This window comes from Miniopterus schreibersii, assembly GCF_964146895.1.
Source record: "Miniopterus schreibersii genome assembly, chromosome: 3".
In the NCBI taxonomy this organism is placed as follows: Eukaryota; Metazoa; Chordata; class Mammalia; order Chiroptera; family Miniopteridae; genus Miniopterus; species Miniopterus schreibersii.
The window spans coordinates 54,270,158-54,292,383 of record NC_138103.1 but is presented as its reverse complement, the minus strand read 5'-3'; the positions used below and the strand labels follow the sequence as shown (position 1 = coordinate 54,292,383).

At 38.8% G+C, this 22,226-nt stretch overlaps 1 protein-coding gene across 1 annotated transcript in view; it reads right to left on the bottom strand.

Moving 5' to 3' along the window:
* The window catches only part of KIAA0825, a 330,258-nt gene that overhangs the window by 186,957 nt on the left and 121,075 nt on the right, over positions 1-22,226 (bottom strand). The window contains exon 13 of the mRNA XM_081133727.1: positions 8,904-9,043. Within this exon, the coding sequence (XP_080989853.1) occupies positions 8,904-9,043 (140 nt within the window). The remainder of the gene's footprint in view (positions 1-8,903; positions 9,044-22,226) is intronic.

The following is a 22,226-nucleotide window of genomic DNA, read 5'->3' as shown; positions in this document are numbered from 1 at the left end:
ACCTGCCAGAATGGCGACCACCAATAAGTCAACGAACAACGAGTGCTGGCGAGGGTGTGGGGAAAAGGGAACCCTCGAACACTGCTGCAGCCCCTGTGGAAAACAGTGTGGAGTTGCCTCAAAAAATTAAAAATGGAGCTGCCATTTGACCCAGTGATCCCACTTTGGGGAATATATCCTAAGGAACCCGAAACACCAATCAGAAAGAATATATGCACCCCTATGTTTATAGCAATGTTATTTACGTTAGCTAAGATCTGGAAACAGCCCAAGTGCCCATCAGTAGATGAGTGGATAAAAAAGCTGTGGTGCATTTACACCATGGAATACTATGCGGCTGCAAAAAAGAAGGATCTCTACCTTTTGTGACAGTATGGATGGACCTGGAAATTATTATGATAAGCAAAATAAGCCAGTCAGGCTAAGGCAAATATCACATGATCTCACTTATAAGTGAAATCTAATGAACAAAATAAACTGATGAACAAAATCGGTCAGGAGACATGAAAGCATAGAAGAGACTGACAAATCTCAGAGGGAAGGGGCGGGGTGGTGGTGCAGGAAGAGATTAACCAAAGAACATATATGCATAACCCATGGACACAGACAATAATGGGGTGAAGGCCTGGGGCGGGCGGGCACTGGGTGGAGGGGGGCGAAGGGTGGGGGAAATGGAAGACATCTGTAATACTGTCAACAATAGAAAGAAAAGACAAGGAGCACAGTGTTGTAATTGACTTCCTTCTTTATCATTAGGGATGAGAATTTAGGTTTTCTCACTGACAGACACCCAAAATCCATCTCCTCATTTATTCCTAAGCATCTCCATTAGCTGAATTGGACAGCCTATTTTGTTTTTTTACATGAAGACTAAATAGGCTATCTTGCCTCTTCTAGTCTTTTCCTCTCCAAGTTAGACATGCCTAGTTTATTTAAGCAAGGTATGGCCTGGTTTCTCCTTAACATCTTTATGGCTTTTTCTCTTTGTTGACTCTTAAGTAGGCGATATCCTTTTAAACACTTTGTGCCAAGAAAAACGATGGTACTGCAGGCAATGTCTGATGACCACTAAGCATGGGTGGACTAATTGGTCCAAATTCTGCAGCTCGCAGCCCTGAAGAGTAAGAGGTAAGTTTTAAGAACTGAGTTAAAGCTATTTCAAAGGGAAATTCCTTCTGTAGAAAGATACCAAGCCTATCTGTAAGTGGAATGGTTACTCAGGCCTTGGGAGAGAAGTTAAAAGTCCATGCTGGGGCTATGTGCAGGCCTCCTCTCCAAATGACCACACTGAAGAGAAGCGATACAGCCACCTGGGAGCCTGGGTGCTGCACAGTTCTCTAGAACAAGGGCTGGCAACTATAGCCCAGGAGACAAATCCAGCCTGCCACCTGCTTTTTTATGGCCCACAAGCTAAGAATGATTCTTAAATGGTTGAAAAACATTAGAATATGTTTTGAGACACGCAAAAGCCTCCTGAATTCAAATTTCGGTGTCTGTAAATAAAGTTCCATTAGAATACAGCTGATGGGGCTCAAGGCATGCTGCTCCAAAATAAGGCATCTCTTCATATTTAATTCTTCAAGCTGAAGGAGTCTGAGAGAACAGCAGAAGCAGGAAGGTTACTCGGACCTTCCTCAAGGCCCTTCTTTCCTGAAACAGGGCATAAAACCCTCATATGAGAGATGCTCTCCCTAGATCCCCAGGAAAGGAGCCCCCTTACCTCTGAAGTCCAAGGGACACTGAGAAGAACCCTAACAAACAGGCCTGGCTGAGTTCCCCCAGTTTGCCTCCCTTACCTTTCCCTCCTTGCCCTATCATACTTCTCCACAACTGTGCATTCCTCATCAACCCTAGCATAGAAATACCCATGTTTAACTGTTTCTTTAGGGCTTCATTTACTTATGAGGGCCCCCATGCCACGTAAAACTTATACCAAATCAACTTGTATGTTTTTCTCCTGTTAATCTGTCTTTGTCCGCTTAATCTGCAAACCCAGCCAGGGACCCTAAACTGTTTCCTCCCCTACACAGCCATGCTCATCCGTGGCTGCTCTCACTCTACGACGGTAGAGTTTAGTAGTTGTGATAAAGGCTGTATGGTTTACAAAGCCTAAAATATTTGCTATTTGGCTTTCTATAGAAAAGGTTTGCTGGCTCCTATTCTGGAACACTGAAAGAAAGTCTATGTACATTTCCAATATCTAATACTACACAAGGACATCTTCTCTCTACTCCCAAATCATCCATGAGTAAAAACTGGTGTCAGTTCTTCAGAGCAGCCTTTCCTTACCACCCAGTCCAAATCCCGATCAGTCACTCTGTTTTAGAAAATCACTTCATGGTCCTTATGACCGTTGAACTTACTCAATGTTTATATCATTTTACTTTATAAGGTCTGTCCTCCCACATTCCCCCAGCAATTAATCCCCCAAATATGAAGGCAATATTGCATGGCATGCATCTCCAGCCAAGAACAATGCCTTGTACCTAATTGGAAGTGCATTTATAAAATCAAGTGGCCAAACATTTTCAGAATTAATTCAGAAGAATATTATTTCTTATTTCTAAGAATAATTATTTCCACAAATTCTCATGTTTTCATTCTAAAATTCATTTAAAAACAATAGATATACTTTCGGGAAATAATGACTTCTTTCTTCTAGCAAAGACCACTTAAACATCTAGTGGACAATTTAGTAATTTCTCTGTATCTAAGTTTTCTCATTGCAAACCTAATAATAATCCAAGGGTCATAAATGAAATAATATGTTAAATCACTCTGAGTTGTTGGAAAAAAGATGCCACATTAACTTATGATAACAGTATCACCTGCAATATAACACCCAATCATTTTTCATGCTAAAGCTGGAAGCACATTAACTACCAAAGAAGATACGTGTTTGTATAGTTACATGAGACGCTCTTCAGGTGCTGTGAAAAGAGAATATAAAATATTTCATCCACTGTCAAACCAGAATAGATCTGATTCTGTGTAGTTGAACCATCATAGGAAAATTCATACTACCAATTTCCCAAGCTACATGCAAAGTTCTCAAGGAAAGTATAATATATAGAAGTTGGGAATATTTATTTGACCCAGTTCTCCTCTTCACCTGCATGTCAGCTGCTAGGGCAACACCTTCTCAGGTAAACAGGTGTAAAAGAGGAAAGTCCACCTCCTGGGAAGCTCTTAAGTTTAAGTTTAGACAGAGAGGAGAGCTGCTGGAAAGCACAGGGAGAGGCTACTGCATAGAGAGCACTGGAAGAGTGACTGCAGAAGAAAAATACGTCAGGAATGTTTTCCCAGGCATTCAGTATAAAAGAAGGAAAGAATCTAATGTAAATTAAGTATCTCCTAAGTGCCAAACAATGACACTTTGTGTTTACTTTTTAAACTTCAAAATGAACGCATAAGGTCAATATTAGTAGCCCAGTTAGAGAAGAGGAAACTGAAGTTCAGGGAATTCACAAAGCTAATGAATGAAACAGAATCACTGTCATAAAAATTTAATTGGCTCCATTCATTCATTTACCAAATACTTTTAAAGCATGTTCTATGTGCTCAGTACCAATCTAAAGTGTCAAGAACTAGGCCAAGCACTGGGCATACAACGCTGAGCTGTCCCTGCCCTCCTGGAATTCACAGTGGCCGAAACAGACATCAAATACACAATTATGTGAGTTAATCTTTCACTTAAAATTGTGACAAGTACAACAGATGGAATTATCATGGGACCGTATGGAACAATCAAACATGACTTCCTAGAAAGTAATATTTAAGCTAAAAGATGAGTAGTAGTTGCCAGGACATGGAGGGGAAGAAGATTCTAGGCCCCCAAACAGCATTTCACAGGTTCTGTATGTGGAAAAAACTTGGTACATATATGGGACAACTGAAAAGTCATTGGTGTTGAAGCAGCTGCCTTTTTCCTCAAGACATTTCTGCAGGGACATTCCTGTTATAAATGTACAAATGTAGGATGCCCTACCTAGACCACAATATGCATGATTTGGAGCACACTAAGCTGGAGGCAGCAGGACACAACCTGCTGGACAAGCTGGCCAAGGCCAGAGCACCATGGGCATTGCTTGTACCTCAAGGATTAAGATCATTATTGGATAAATAGTGGGCAGCCTCCAAAGGTTTTTAGCAGGGGAGTGACATAATCAGATCTATATTTGAATAAGACCATGCTTTCTGACAGCAGAGACCTTCCTGATGAAATGATTTAGAAATATTCTTAAGCAAATCACGACTCTTTAAAAGCTTATAACACATTGGAAGGACAAGTCATGCACTCAATTCTTTTGCCTTTCATAGAAATAGATACTTTGATGGCCTTGCTACTCAAAAGGTGGTCCAGGGACTAACAGCAGCAAGGGCAGCAAACCTGGGACCTGGTTAGCAATGGAGAATCTCAGGCTCCACCTGTTGAATCAGAATTTTCCATTTTAACCAGCTCCCCCCAGGTGGTATGTTTGTACTTGAAAGTCAAGAATGCCAAGTTTCTGCCATCATATGCCTCTTACGACTCAAAAGGTCAGAAAAATATTAAGTACAAAATAAGAGAATTTGAATCCATTCATTTTACATCAACCACCACTTGGTAGGGACAGCAGCCCTTTAGCTAGAATTTTCTGCTGGTCTGTTTCTTGGTTATCTTTAGGCACTATGTTAGAAAGTTGAAAATACAAAATGAGCCATCAAAATGACCCACTATAGAGGTTCCTGATAGCTCCCATGAACTGGGAAACCTGCAATTTAGCAAACGTTCTGTGGCTCTGCCTGGATGCTGTGTGGTGTGGTGGGTGAAAGGAGTCTCTGGAAGCCGGTGGTCTGGTCCACATCTTGCTTTGCCACTTTGAGGATCCTGACTTAGGTAAGTGACTTAAGTTCTATGTGTCTCCGTTTCCTCATCTGTAAAATGGAAACGATAATTGTACCTACTACACAGAGTTGTGAGGATTCAGCGAGTGAACACATTTAAAGCACTTAGAAGCAATGTCTGGAACATGTTAAATATTATGCATTTGCTGGTTTGTTGTTGTTATTATATTACAACTGCAAATTACAAGAAGCCAAGAAGTTTCACTGGAAATCATTCTTGGGGCAATGGGCAAAGGAAAGAATGTTAGTCACACTTCATTCAAATGTCACCAGCAGGAAAAGGCCACCTGCTAACAATTGGGAAATTGCCAAATATTTGTTCCTTTGATGTCACATGTAAGAAACTGCTTAAGCCATGTGGCCTCAGTGAGGCAATTACCAAAACAATTGCCCTGGGTTTTTAAAGTCAGTAATCTGAAATAGTATCTTACAGTTTTAAAGTCTTCTATAAATATTTGTCGTTAAGAGGTTTTTTCTTTAAATTTAAGGTGGCCTAATTTAAAAATAAAACCAACATTTGCCTTCTCATGCCAACTGAACTATACCCAAAGAATGTAATAAACCACCTACCACGTGAAATCAGTTTATTTTTATCAAGTTTTAGCAGTGTAAGTGTTCCCTCAAAATACTATATACTCTTACATGAGGAATTATTATCCACAGCAGAAATATGATTCTACTTCCTAGGAGCTGCAGCCTATGAAGCATATATTATAAGTTAAAATTTTATAATTCATTTATTTAATTTGGCTATTTTCTGATCCTCAGTAAAGTTGCACCTCACAATACAAGATAATCTTTCCATATATGTTCTGTTGGTTCTTTTAAAATAAATAGAAATTCTGACAAATCACTTTCATTGAGCCAAACCAAAAGCTACAGACATCACCCTAACTATAAGATAAACCCCATATGTTTTCATCTTTATAGTGTATGGTTGTCTATCAGAAAAACTTTGTACCTACCAGAACTTAATAACTGCTAATTGAATGAAGAGAGCCTTGTTTTAAAATATGTGTAATAAAAAGATCTACCTAAAATATCTTATTCTTATTCACGAGCCAATTTAACACAAAGTTAAATAATATCAATTGGACTGAAAAGACACTATTTATAAAGAAAAACTCCCCCAAAAAAGAAAGCTGATAATTAGGTTGTTTGAAACACCTAATTCAGCATATTTTACTCTAAAATTTTGCTTTCCTAAAACTATGATCAAACTTTTAAATTACCAAATGGTGTTCTGAAATACTCCAAGACTTCTAAACAAATGAAAAGGAAATCTCTGTGAAAATACCACAAACTTATTTTTATTACATACTAATTTCCATCTTAGCCTAGTTAATAAGATTCCATGAGTATATTGTTTCTAACTTAAAGTGACAAGGCTTCCGCTAGAGCTTAATAACTCAGTCAATCAATTGATTAGTAAATTCTGTCACTTCATCCTCATAGTACTTAAAGTAGCTAATAAATTCGATACAAGACAATAACCCTGATCAAACACCTAATAGCCGTTGTATGGGTATTTGAGCAGATTGGGTAAATACACTTGTGTTCCCCATAAGAACCAAACCGAGGGTGACATAATATGGAACCCCTGACAACTGAAGTCTCTCATATGCACTAGAAGGTGGATCTAATACTTTTGATAAGTAAATGTGGGATTTATTTGTAAGAAAACGTGGTTAAATATTCGTAACGACAATCGTTCTTCCTGTACTTCATGGCTATATGAGTATAGTCAAAAGGTTTGATCTCCATTGATTTTCCAGGCTGATCGATAGGAGGCCACTTTTCTTCTGGGACCATGCCCGAGAGTTTCAGTGATTCTATTACAGTAACTCTCCAGCTGTGTCAGACACTATTCATGTCACATAGCCACCTTGTTTCATATTTTATATCCTAACTGATCACTGACTGGCCAATTACTGGACTTTTCCTATAAAAAGCACTGTGCTAGTCTGAGGAAGAATATAAAAATCTATGACCAGCCCTGACTACCTAGCTGGAAAGACCGGTAAAATACACATGCACCAGGGTGTCCTGGTTGATCCAATCTGAGAGTGGGCAGGTTACAGTTCTTCCTGATACTCCCAGTCCACTCCAGGATTTGATGTGTGTAAGTATTTATATAGGAAGGGCAGGGGGCAGAAAGCTCTGGTTAGGTTCAAAATCCAGGTCTAGCCACCATTTATCTATCAGCTTTGTGTGTCTCTGGGCAAGTAACATTATCTTCATCTCTAATACAGTTATTTTTAACAATAGTAAATGCTTTATGAGGTTATAAGAATCAAATTAGATAACAAATGTAAGTGCTTAGCTCAGTGCCTGACACTTAAACAAGTCAACAATAAATGTTGGTTGCTTGAGGAAGCAGTGTCCCTAGCAACCGTTTTCCCTTTAGGACAGTGGAGTCACGGCCTGGAACTAAAGAAATTGCTTCCAAGTGAACTTTGTGAGACATAAGGCTTGGGTCTAAGGGAGTAAGGTTAGATTCAGGATTTAGGAGAGGGGTTGTTTCCAAACTTCTGCATGAAACACAGTGAGGTTTGAGGAGCTGTGGTGACTCTGACACCACATGTTTTATGGCTTTGAGAGCACCTAGGGAGAAGCAATATTCTCACAAGGGTTCAGCAGTGAGGCACCCCCGTAAGGGGCTTTGGGAAGCAAACATCAAGGTGGGTGGGAGAAACAAACACGGGGAACTGGTCCTGAACAGATCTGAGAAACCAAAAGTTCCCCGAAACGCCTGCAGTGATTTGGACAGGGGAATGCTATAGAGCTCATTTCTGTACCGACAGGCTGGAAGGGCCTGGTGACATTGCCTCATTCATATGCAAATATAATAACAATATAAGGCAGAGTGCTAAGAGTGAATGAGGAGCCAAGATAATGGATCCTGTGAAGTGCAAGGCAGAGATCAGCGTGAACTGGAGCTTCAAAAATCTGGAACATCAGCTGGTGGACTGGTGGAAACCAAGTTGTCTGTGGTGGGTCTTTCAAGTAGGAAAATTGGGTGAGCCAAGTCTCACAGGGAGCATGTGCCCGGGGCTTTGGGGACAATGGCTGAAGTGTGCATCTGTGTGTGTGTGTGTGTGTGTGTGTGTGTGTGTGTGTGTGTGTGTGAGTGCATGCAAGGGAATAGTGGGAAACAAAGTTAGAAAACTAGGGAGGGATAACATCTGAATGGCTGAAGGACGTGGATTTGGTCCTGAAGGTTATGGGATGGGGAACTAGAGAAAAAACAATTTTGATTTGGGGGAAAAACAATTTTCATTGGTGATTGATAAATTTAATCTGGCTTCGTGTGTGGTACAGAATAGGAGGAGAAATGTGTAGGGGTATGTGAAAATGGGTAGAAAACTTTTCACAGGTGTAGCAGAAGAGCAGTGGGATGTAATGTTAGGTGGCCATATATTACTAACCATTTTCTAAAATAGTAATGTACAGAGAAAAAAGTGTAATTAAGAGAAATATGGTCTTCTGTTACTCCTCAATTTCCATTCATACTATTCTCTTGATTACGTCTCCATGTCCCAGTGGATATGGCTGTAAGCCACAGCTTGCTTGCTTATAAGTTATGTAAACGCTCTTCAAGATCCACTGAAATTTCTAATGTGGTTCTAATGTAATCTCTCTCTCTCTCTGCTTGTCTCTCTCTTAGGTCTAGTTGAGGCTTCTGTTTTGAACATATAACTGTGTTTCTATCATTTTCTTAGGCACTTTAAACCCCAGATGTTGATACATTTATATACTTCTATATAATGGTAGTTATGACAGAACAGCATTATATAAAAATATTGTTTTCTCTCATTCAGAGTCCCAGAAAAAAAATCTTTCCAATGGGTTTATAAAGTAATTCAGTATTTTGCCTGCTGCTAACCCCACTGACTGTTGACGCAGTGCAATTGGTTTACATCCCTCTGCCAACATTCGAGTAGGAAAGGCATTTTCATTCAACTCAAACAATGACTGGGCTTTTTGAGGACGTTCTCATAATTACAAATACTCACTTGAGCTCTTCAGCAAGATTCTCAGTAAAAAACCATCCTGATGCAACAGGGTTCCCAGAAGCAGGTTCCAATTACAACCCGGCTGGGCTAACAGCAGTTTCAATTGACCCTCGGTTGTCAGTCGTCCAGCTGATGGAGTCCTTTCAAAATGCAAGATAAAGACAGAGTAATGAAGTTAATTTATCTATGAAATTAATAGCCTTAAAGTACAGATGTAATGCTAACTCCCTTAAATGTCAATTCCTCCAAGATTACTTGGAAAATGCTTTCATGCTTGCTTACTTTAGGGTTGCTCAGGGAAGGAATTACATTTAATCTCAACTAGCTAAAAGCAAATTAACATTTGGTAGCCTGCCAAATTTAAAACTGATACAAAATCACCGTGCCTATATTTCACAGAACTATGCCTGTTTTAGTTTCGTGGAGCAAATAAAAATCATTTATGAATTTATTTGGAATGCATTTATTTGTTAATTCTCCAACTATATGAGTGCCTACTATGTGCTATTAACTTCTTTCATGGCAAGAAGTTCCAGTGGGTTTTGGTTACTTAGTAATTTGTCATGTACTATGATTGCTGATAAAACTAAAGGAATTGAGAGCTTCTGTCAAGGGTCAACCGTAATCTAATTATTTAATATGTAAAGCCTTAAATCAACATCCAATTATCAGAACCACTCTAACAATCACACTGCTACCTACTTGGGTAATCATTTCATCAAAGAGAAATAATTCCAAGGCAAATACGCTTCTGTTTGGGAAATTATCATCAGTGTTGAATAGAAAATCAAAGTCAGGTCCCCCATATCACCACTTTCATTTACTAATGAATCAGCAGGAGATAAGAAAGAAAAGTAGAAACTGCAAACTGATAACATAGTTCATGTTTTCCTTCTAAAATCTTAACGTTTAGATTGGCTAAAGGTCACGACATCTAAAATCAGTTTACAACCACAACAGCAAAAAGGCAGGAAATGATCAAACTCAATCTGGTTGCGGCCAAAGGACTGTGGGACTAGGGCGGCGCGGGGAAGAAAAGGTGTGAGGAGCAATGCAAGCGTGTGAATGAGGGGCCCTTAACTTCAGAGCAATAAAGAGCAGAACAAAGGGCATCGCAGAGAGAAATGATTTGCGGGATCATTTCCAGATGAAATTTACAGAGTGGAGAACCATCCAGTTATCAACATAGTCTAGACCAGTGGTTTTCAAAGGCCAGGCGCCGGACCAGCCGCATCAGCATCACCTATGAAATTGTAAAAATGCAAATTCCCAGGCTTCATCCCATCAGAATTCTGGAGGTGGGCCCCAGAAATGTGTGCTTTCGCAAGCCCTCTGCAGGAGGTTCTGACATACGCTAGGGTTTGAGAAACACTGTGGTAAGCAAGTGCTTTCTGGTGCAAGGTCATAAAGGATAGACGACCTTTCCTGCCTCTCTGTGCATTTGTGTCCACTCAGGTCCACCTTGGCTGCCACACCTGCAATAATCCTTTACTTATCTTAATCCTACCCATCTTTCAATCTGAAGTAAAAATATCACTTTCTCTGTAAAGTCTTCACTAAACATTTCTCTCCACAGTGGTCTATCTCACTCTGAATTAAAGCACTTATGACAAGTATACACATTTTAGCACTTCATTATTTCATTAGTTAAAACTTTACCTCTCTACCAGATTCAAGCCTCAGGAGGACACAAGAATTTGTTTTATACCTCCAATTTCATACCAGTGAACTAAGCACATTTAAGGGCTCTATAAATGTCATCTGATTAAATCATACATAGGCTTATAAATGGGTAGGCAAACTTTTTTTTTTTTTTTTGATGCTTTGCCAAAAGGCTGTTTTAAGCAAAAGTGAGAGCATCCAAAGATATGAAATGAAGAAGTTTCAATGCACCTACTCTTTGGCTTGGCTTGGCTTGGCATTTGGATCATCTCACAACCTTATGATGTGCAAAATCCTTCAGCCTGCACCTGAACTTTGGGCCAACTCAGACTTTCCATGTGAGACTCTGATCAACGTGACTAGAAACAGAGAAACTTCTTGGGCAATTGGTGGGCTGTGTTAGCTAGGGAAACTCCTGACTTGGGTGTGTGGGGAAGAGAGAATCCAGGAGAGCTATTTTACTTAATTCTAATGCAGAGCAATCAAGTCCGCCAGTTCAGAAGTTCTGAATGCCCTGGGGTGTTCCCAAATAGGTCTGCCTCTTGCAGTAGTTCCAAATATGGTACCAAGGGAAGAATCCACTAGGACAGCCCTTCAGACTGAAATACTGAAACAATCCTCACAATCATTGTCCTTATTTCTCTCCTAAACCTGAGTTCTAACTTCTGGAAACTTGCTTCCAGATTCTAGGGGTTCAGCAGATGAAAAGCTGCTAGTTGGTTGTAAGTGGTGTATTAAAATTGACTTAGTTTTTGAACATTTCCTATAGATTTTACTTGAGTTGATTGCTGATTTAAGGATACATTTAATAAACTGATAGCCCGGCCGGGCATGGCTCAGCAGTTGAGCTCGACCTGGGATCCAGGCGATCGCGGTTTGATTCCCGGTCAGGGCACATGCCAGGGTTGAGGGCTAGGCAGCTGATAAATGACTCTCTCATCATTGATGTTTCTCTCTCTCTCTCTCCCTCTCCCTTCCTCTCTCTGAAATCAATAAAGATATATTTTTAAAAAAATAAAGAATAAAATAAACTGATAGATCTAGTTTGATGGAGTGTAGAAACGGAAGGGGATCTTTGAGAGACAGTCTGAAGGAGATTGGAGCCAGATCATAGAAGGCCTCATTTGTGGGGATTTGGGGCTCGTTGAAGAGTTTAAGGCAGATGAGTTTCCTGGTCTGACTGTTGTGTGGGGAATAGATTGGAGGAGATTAGTGTTTTTGTTCAGCCCTTTAGACATGTAATAAAACAAAATCATTTGAGTGTAATTTCATACCACTGTATTTTAATACCTGGTTATAAATAAAACTTCTCATTTGCCAGATGGGAAGCTGTTTGTTGAAATGTACCTCAATTCTGGGATATTTCAACTTATCGCAGATTTTGAAATGTACAGTAGAATGACTCACTATGAGAGAAAATAAAATAGTACAAAGATTCCTCAATCTCCAAGCTCCGAGTAATAAATGCATTGAGGAGCCTGTGTTGGGCATATGGAGAAGCATATGTTCCCTCATCCTTTGAGCTGGTGGAGCTGTGAAAGCGAGATTAGCCTCACAAAAAATGACAGAAAGAGAAATTTTATATATATTTATACATATGTATCAAATGTGTACATGCTGAATTCCACTATAATAAAAAGAAGAGAACAAAAATGTATAAATCCACTGGAACATATAAATCTTGTGTTGGGAGACAGGATGAATTTATGGCTAGATTATATTAGGCTTATACACTAATAAGTACTACATTTCTGGGGAATGAATTGGCCTAAAGAATTTTTCAAATCTAGGTAGTAAATAGTGATACAATAATGAGATTCAATCACTATTGGTTTGTGAAACTAACAAATTACTTTTATAGAAGCATCATGCAAAATCTTAGCTGTATTCAGGTGTGTTACTTTATAATAATTCATCAAGCACTTCACTTGTAATTTCTGCAAATTAAAAATATGTATTCATACTGCAATAGAAAGTTTTAAGAAATCTTAGTTCTATTAGTACACACTAGCCTGAGTTCCCACTGCAAGATGAGCAGCCTTACTGCTCAGCCACATGACCATGGGATTCCCTGATCCTACCATGTATATATCATGCAGAAGCTGCCAGACTAATAGAACACCGGAATGGCCTCTGAAACGCACAGCATAGGGATGGCATCCTGTGGTATTAGGGCACTCTCCTGCAGGATTTGATATTTACTTGGAACCATCAGCCATTATGTGATACTATGTCCCCAACAGATAAACTACATGGATCTGGGAGTGAACAGGAGAAAACAGAAGGGGCCACTCTCACCAGTGCTCCTGATGGCCCACTTGGGGAATGTGTGTTTTCCATCCCCGTAAGCATAGTAGGCATTGCAGGAGTGGAGGTCCTGGTTTCTGTGGTGGGCCTCTACCAGGGGACCATTAAGGATTCCATTAAATTAAGTTGTAGTTGTCATCTAGTCATTTTTGGTTTCCATGCCAGCTATCGGGCAAAGAAAGGAGTTATTATACTGGCGAGGGTGATTGACCCTAATTATCATTACAAGCTACCATAAGGCGAATCAGAAGGAGCATGTCTGTAATTCAAGGGATCCTCCCTTTTGCGTTCATGACTGGTAATCACCATGAACAGATGATGGAGTAGCCACATTCTGATAGGTGAATGAGAGCCAGGGGTTCAACCCCTCGAGGATGAAGGTCTCAGTGACTCCACTGGGCAACAACACAAATCAGCAAATGGTGAGGGGGAGTTGAAATAAGAGATGGAAGAATGTAATATGAATATCACCTGCAAACTCCGAAATAATTGCAGCAAAGGATACTATAGCTTGTCCCACTACCTCTACCATAAGAAACATTTTTTTTTAAAAAAGAAATTTTTACGAGCCATCACCTAGGAGAATCAATGTAAGGACTGAGAGAACTCAACATGGGGAATGGGTGGATTTCCATGGAGCAAGGGGGAGACCAGAGCAGATGTTGTCAATTTGCCCACATCCTCTTGCCCTTACTACCACTCAGTTGACACTGGCCTGACTTCTGACTGTAAGAAACTGTATTTCTCTACCTTCCAGGAAAACAGGCTGGAAGTACCAGCGAATGAACACCCCAGTGCAGCTCTAAATCAATAGCTTATGAAAATTGCTGTATAAATATTTCAGCATCCCTGCTCCTTTGGTGGGATAACTCTGAGTCGTGAATTTCCCACTGGTTTCAAGAATTTCCCCAGAAGGTTTATATTCTGGTTGCTTCTTGGTAGTTGGCTTGATTAGTCTAATCTTTCTTTGCTCTTTTCCTTTGTCTCACTCCCACACCTGTGTTTTCTCCACTTAGAAGATAAATTATTTTCACTTGAATCTTGTTTCAGGGTCTGCTTCTTGGGGAAATCCAAAATAAGACATGAGTGGAGACACTTAGTATTCATCTCACTTAATCCTTGTTTCAGGATTTTTGAGAAACTAGTCCAAGTTCATTTAGTTAATAAATGTGGCTGCTGGACTTTGAACCCAGGTCTGTCTGACTTTAAAACCCATGCTCCAGGTTTCTGTCCATTCAACCTGGTTGTTATTTGATGGGTAAGATGTATTTTCCAGCATTGAGGACGTTTGGCTCTATTTCATCTTCTGATTGAGGATACCATGTTTTTGACCCAAAATCAAGTTTGTGGTCTCAAGGCTTATTCCCAAATTGGAGACATGTTATTCAAGGTATCTAGGGACTGATTTTGACCAGATGGTTCCTGTCAAGGATTACTGGGCCAAATTTATACCAGAGACCATAAGTTACATGATTCAGAGAACAAAGGCAAGGGTATAACTAAAGAGAAACTAAGAGTAAAAGCCCTAAAGTGGGGAAATGAAAGTGAAGGAGAAGCCCCTGACTTACTATACTACTCTTGGCTTTTTAAAACTGATTCTTCAAAATCTTTCTAGGATATTAAGTAAAGACAAATCTTTAAAGCAAATCTGTCACCTTTCTTCAAGAAAATAACTTTAGTACCTGAGAAAAAAGTTGGGGAGGGGGGGGAATCCCAAAGTATTTTCTTTATCCCTTTTACCAAGATTGTGTAAATTATATGCAGTGATAGCATTGGAAATGTTTGCACATATTTAATCTCTAAAATGGGTATAGCCAAGTCTCTCTGAGCTTTGTAATTAAAGATGACCCAATAAACAGAAATTAGACAGGGTGCACCTCAATGTTTATACAGAAGATTTGACTTGATTTTAAATAACTTTGCTTGATAAGGTAGATTGACATTCTTAAAGAGTCTCATTTTCTCGGAGTTGCTTGTATCTACACTATCTGTGTACAACTTAGAGGGTAGGCATTCAAACTTAAGAGGACCTATGTTATTTCCTGATGTTAGCAAATTAACCCTTTTCCCACTTCCCCAAAATCACCCAAAGATATTTGTACCTAAAGTCATAGCCTTAGCTCCATACTTTAATGTTATATAAGTTAGCATATCCCATTTCTAAAAATTTCATTTTAATTTTAAAATAATATTACATTTCAGCCATCAGTTTTGGACTCTGAATGCTAATCTAGTACCTGAGACCCTGGACACTACTGAATCACTCAGCCACTCTGTTTGAGGAGCAGAAGCTATCTGTCTGGAGCCTTTAACTATTATTGGTCCCGATACCCCAGGTAATTGATATCCTGTTACAGGGAGATCAAGAAAGTTCTCCCCTGGCATCATACTTCGGATAAGTGCAGAGACTCAGTGAAGAAAGCAGTTCAATATTCTTTATACTTTATCACACTTGTAGTGTGTCCTTTAAACATGTTTAAGATAATTGATAAAATCTGCAACTTTCTGAAACATACAGCTCTTTACTAACACAAAAGTATTGATTGATTGTTTAGTAAGTACCTATGTGACGAGTGCCACATAGGGGCATTAGCTCACTAAATCCTCTTGACTCAGCCATGAGACTATCTCAGAAGCTAAGGAAATAGATGTTTCAAGATGGAAAAAGTAGATAATGATATTGCATGCCGTTTTCAATAAGATTGTACTGTATTTATGTCTCAACTTCCTCACCAAAATATAAACAGTTTGATATAGCACAGAAAAACTAAAGCTCACACAGGTTAACTCACCAAGACCACAAAGCTATGTGTCTACAAATCACGTCTGTCCAATGTGAAAATCTATAGTTTTTTATTATCTCATTGCTGGTTCCATTGTTATGTTCTTATTTGCATAATAACCATAATAGAAAAAGGGAAAGCTACGAAGAGATATAAACCTTAAGATATCTAGGTGCATTAAGTACCTAGTTCATTTGACATTTTTACTTCTTTTAATAACTGCTCCATAGGCAAGTGACTCTCTCTGAAAATCATTTCAAAGGCCCAGTTGCTGGTCCACCCACACTCAGGAATAGCCGTGTAAGAGGTTTGGTGTTAAAAGCTCTCATCACTTCTCCCCTGCCTGTGGCTCCAGGTCAAAGCTCGGCACCTCCTCAGAGCACAAGCTCTCTGAGCTCTGCCCTCAGTCCCAGGGAACGGCTGGCAGCAGCAGCTGGGCGCACAAAGCTCTTCTTTCATTCTTTTCCCCAGATGTGCTCTCTTCAGGACACTGGAAGCCACCTCCTCATAAGACCATGCCTCCCATGGCTGAGCTTCACCACGCAGAACAAATGTTTGAAAAGAGCCAAATGGGCCACTGAACGTGATCATATCTAATACAATACTACTTTGAACACATTTGTTCCTTCACTTATTCACTCAACTGATATTTATTGGCCAATTTCTATGTGCTAGGCCATAAAGACACAACAGTAAGCAAAAATCAGTCCCTGTTTTTATGGACTTTAGAGAAGAATACATATACAGTTTAAATGATCATACAAATATACGTAAAGTTACAACTCTGAAAACTCAGCTCAGGAAAAGCAAAAGATGTTATTAGAAGATGTGAACTATCTTCTAAGAAGGGGTGAACTATCTTTGGGGTTGATGAAAGGTTTTCCTACAGAAGTCACATTGGAGCTGAGATAGGAAGATAAGTTGGTATCAACTAGGTGAAGGAGAAAGAAGACATTTCAGAGAATGAGAAAAGCATGTGCAAAGATCCTGTGGCAGAAAAGAGCATGGAATGGCAAAAAAATGTAAAAAGGCTAATGTGTGGAAAGCAGAATCTCAGGTAGTATAGTATCAGAAGAGGTTGCAGAGGTGAGCAATGTATATCTATGTAGGTCTTATAGGCCAGGCTAAATTTTTTTTTATATATTTAAAGAAAAGGAAAATTCATGGAAGGTTTTTAAGCCATATGTGTGAAATTATAAAATCTAGTTTTGAAATTAGATTTGGGCTTGAGAAATCTCAGCTTTGGAGGATATTGCAAGTGGAAGACCACATACATATGGAAAGAAAACTAGGGGGTCATTGCAATAGTCAGGAGAAGAGTTGATGGTTTAGACTAAGGCACAGGTGGTGCTATAGATAGCAGATATTAGGGGTTAAATCCAATGAGACTTAAAAATGGATTGTATATAGTAGGACAGAAAGTGGGAGGTGTTTAGGCGGCCTTTTAGGTCTCTCTGGCCTCTACAATTGCATGGAGGCACCATCAGCCAATAGAGGGAATAACAGGAAAGGATCCGATTAGAGGGGAAGGTCCTAAGTTTAGTTGGGCCGTGTTGAGTTTGAGGCGTCTTCATAACCTCCAGGTGAAAAAGTCAAGCACTCAGATATGATTGGCACCCGTGGGTACATGGGTCTGTAGTCCTCGGAGAGGTCACAATTGGAGCTATGAATTTGGGTGCACATAGGAAGTACATGAAGCCGTAGGCATGTGTGACTTCGCCTGGAAAAAATTATTTGATAGAGCTCTAAAGATGTTTAATATTTAATGGCCAGGTCAAAGCAGATGAACCTGCAAAGACAGAGAAACAGAAACAGAAGAGGAAGAGGAAACTTGGGAGAATACTTCAGGAGAGTGTGTCTCAAGGTAGAGGGCGTGGGCAACGGGACTGCACGTTAAGGAGGCACTAAGACTATTTCTCACCAATAGGTAACTGTTTGAGGGAAAGAACATTTCTTTTCTTTTCTCTTTCCATTACTACCTACCATAGTGCCTTACCTGGAGAAAAAATTTACACATGTTCATTGAAAGAGTAAGTAAATACAACTTGGTGAGCTGAATAAAAGAGAAGACCCACATAGCCTACTATACAATGAAGTCAAAGGTAGCGTAATATACTTAAAGAAGGGAAAAAGTATATAAATCTAAAACAGGATTACATGTAGTAAAAGCATAATAGAAACAAAAGCATAGTAGAAATAAATATCTACAGCTCAGAATGCACTGGCCACGAATCAAAACATTATGTCATCATAAAAGAAAATGAGCAGTGTAAAATGAATAGACTGTTTACTCACACTGATTATGCTCATTGGATTCAGTGTGCAGTTCTGACCTACTTAGCTAAGGGAGACCTGAAAAATATTTGGAAATATTTTAAAATATGCAAGAAGATGAAAGTTTGGAAAATAATAAAAAAGCATTATAATGCATCATAGTATAATTGACTGAGATAATATGCTGACTTAAACATTTACATGAAGGCACAGTATGGTGTCATAGATTAACCTTGAGGTTAGTATAGTCTCTACATGCCTTAGTTTATTCTATTATGAAACTGATTACCCTTTCTAAATCAGCTCACATTGTTAGCCTGTACCATTGCTAGGGATAATGAATACAGTACATTTTACTTATTGCTTTGAAAATACATTTACTTTCCCTAAAGCAAAGTCTTTTAAACTCTGTTCCAGGGGTTCTAGGAGAACATGAAAATTCTATTTTTACCAATTTTATACTTCATAGTTTTCTCTACTAATCCTATAGACAAATTTATGGCCCACACAGCTGGGTTTGCACTTGTGACTCTTATTTTAAATCATAATTTCATATCTTCCTCCTTGCTCTGTTTCTCCCTTCTTGCTTACTGTTAGTTCATTATCTTAATATATTTAATACTGTTAAAAGCTGACTGAAATCCTTTCTAAAACAATGCACAGGTATGAATAAATGAGCAAATGGGTGAATAAGTTACTAAGGCTCTCCATAACATTAAGTAATTCAGCTACCTCTCCGCTAAGCCTCTCCCTTTAAAAAAAAAGCCGAATATATTTTTGGTTTGTTTTCATCTGACCCATGCATTTTCCTGAACAATTCATTTTAGTTGCTAAGGTGAGAAATGGAGTTTTGAAGAATAATTTGGGACTAAAAGGTACACTAAAACATCCAAGAGAGATGGATGGGAAGGTGGAGATTTTTAAGGTCATATAATGATGGCTTAGGAACCCCCAAAGCAATGTCTGACAAATGCGAGTCAGAATTTATGTTTTTTTATTCTGAAATTACTTTTATTGCTGTCCTGGGTTCCTTGGACTATACCACTGCTCTGAACATGTTGAATAATAAATCACATGGATCGTGTCTTTCTAAATAGACCTGTTAGACAATAATTGTCAGAAAGTATTGTACTCAGTGTAGGGGGCCTCATACTGTACCTTGCATGGAGAACTTAGAATGGCAAAGGAGAGACAAGGCATTCTGGAAGGAAAAACTACACAAATAAAAGGCCTGGATCTGATAATAACTAGCCAATAAAAGTTAAAGGTATGAAATAACTGGGTCTCAAAGACAAGCAAGGAGACTGACAGCTGGAGCAGAGAAAACTGTTGTGTGCTCCAGGAAATAAGCCAGGAATAGTGTGGGTGAAACAGAAGCTACTATAGGTTCTTGAGCAGGAGACTTATCAAATGAAAAGAGTATCTTAAAAATGCTAAATAATAGTAAAATGGGTTGGAGAGATAGGATGGTTCTAAAAGGAAGAATCAGCTGAAAAGGGTGACACTCTGGGAACAGGCAAAGAAGCAGCTCCACATGGAAACCATACACTCAAGGCTCTGCCCTCGAAGCGTTGAAGACTCTCCTAAGAGAAAAGACACCATGCATGGAAGACAGGGAAAGAGTGGAAGAAAGGATCGGTGGAGGGCATCATATTGGGTTTCTAATAATACAGTGGGCCATTCAAGAAAAGTGGGCACCTGGACATGTAATGCTGGGGTACAGGCAAGTGCTCAGAGCTAGAATGTAGACCTAGAAATTGTCTGTATGGAGATGATAGAGTAATCCATGTGAACAAAAGAGCAATAAAAAATGGGTTTCTTTTTCCTTTTAAAAAGTTTTTCTCTTAATAAAATAAAATTGTTTTGTTATAAGAAATTTGGAAAACATAGAGAACTATAAAAATAAAAGTTAAAATTGTTTGCAATCCTACCATTCAAAGATAAAAACTATAAACTCTCTAGTATAAATCCTTTCAATGTTTGATTTTATACATACATTTTTAATGCTATATGCATAGTGGTATGGCTCAATACTTCTCAATTGTATCCACCTTCCAATAACTGTTCATTCTCTGGGAAATAGGGGCTCTCTCATCCTACAGGTTTGGGGAATCAGCATATTAGATCCCTCCCTTGGAAACAAACAAGATACATTAGTATATCAGAGACCCTGCAAAGCTGAACCATGAAAAAAGATTGCACATAATGGATAACGAACAATCTTAGGTTTTTCACTCACACCTGTTAACATCCCCCTGAACTGCTCTCCCTTTGGAAGGTGGATGTGCAGTTGTCAGGAGCTTGAAGTTTGAAAGGGGACAATCCCAGGTTCAGTGTCTGCCTCTCAACTTTGTTCTCTTCTTATTAATTCACTATCCGCAAAAGAAGTGCATGACTGCTTACCTCACAGACCCGTGTGAGGTGTGAAAGAGATGATACACACTTCACTCTGAAAGCTGGGCCAATTTCGGTGTCATTAATTACTAACCTGCAGTTTCCCCCTAACTATAAATCACAATTATTTGTCATTTAATATTTTTTTAAATCAACCTTTTAATAACTCCACATTAGCCAATCAATTGGATGGCTATCTCATTATTAATTTGTCTAATTCCATAGTGTGGGACATTTATTTCCTTTTTTTTTTCTTTCACAAATAATGCTTTGATGAACATCCTTACATATAAAACTTTGTCACCAGTTCTGATTAATTCTTTATGATTGATTCCTGGAAATGGAATTGCTGGATAAAGGGGCATAAATGTTTTTAAGTTTTTTGATACAGCTCACTAAAATGCCCTCCAGAAAGCTTGTATCAAATTGCATTTCTACTATGGGCTGCCAACCACCCCATGTTTTGTGTTTTTTTTTAAAAAAAATATCTTTATTGATTTCAGAGAGAGAAAGGGAGAGAGAGAGATAGAAATATCAATGATGAGAGAGTCATTGATCGGCTGCCTCCTGCAACCCCCCCACTGGGCATGTGCGCAACCCGGGCCTGTGCCCTGAACGGGAATCGAACCCTGATCTCCTGGATCCTAGGTTGATGCTCAACCACTGAGACACGCCCGGCTGGGCACCACCCCATGTTTTAATCTTTCTGTTAGGATAATACTAGAAATCTGTTGCTACACAGAGCAGAAAGAAAGAAATCTTACTACATTTATGCTTGCTTTAGGTATAGAAAAGAGAAAGAACTTAATTATAAGTAGCTATTTGAAAGACAGAAAACCCATTCCTATTCTGACTTCCCAGGCCTCCAGCTAGGCTGAACACAGCCAGCCTAGAGATGGAAGTCTCACAGAGCAATACCTAAAGGGCATAACTCCGAAGGTTATAGATTAAGATAAAAGCAGGTAATACAAACAGATTAAAGCAAATGCGAAAATAACATAGAGAACAAATATGTTTAAAAGTTTGGGAACTCATCAAAATGACCAAGTTGGTTGCTTAACCCACACTATAAAAGACCTAGCTGTTTAATTTGTTACTTTTCCAATAATAAGTATTAAAGAGTTGGCTATTTAATTCTCATTGATATAAGTGTGTATTTACATGCAAGGGGACAGAGTATTGACGGTATTTCATTTCTAGAAATCAATCATAAGGAATTAATCTGAGATGTTGAAGAAATTTTATACATAAGTGAAATAACAACAATATATTGGGGTATTTGAAGGTAGGGTCTGTGTCTCATTGATCTGGAGTCCCCATTACCTATGTGAGAATAGGCACATAACAAGTAAATCATATATGTTTTCTATGTCTACAGAGATTTTGTGTATAAGGTTCTCACAACCCTCTACTTATGGGCAGGACTTTTTTTGTTCTTCAAGAGAGATTCAGTCAGTCACTTTAGATGGTGAAATCACTGATAGTGTATTTCCGAGACAAATAAAAAATGTACGGGGATTAACAATATCTCCTTCGGCTATACATAAAATAGTTACTCACAGATACTAAGGAAAGATACTTTCTAATGATATATTTAGCAAAGAATCAAACTGACTTTCCACATAATGCCAAAAAATGTGATCAGATTACTCTGGAAGTACAATTCATGCTTTCAATGATTTTTCATATATTTAAATACTGCTAATTAAAAAATAAAAGTAAATTACCCCATTCTTAATTTTTAAAGTTACTCCTCTCTCTACTTTTACTAAGGCTTTGAGCTAGTTACATGAATTAATCAGTTTTGCTCTCTTTTTTGATAATTAGTTGGAGAACTGCCAAATTCCCAGTCATTGGGTCAAGAAGGATGAATTTTTAAATGACTAGACAATTAGCTAAAATA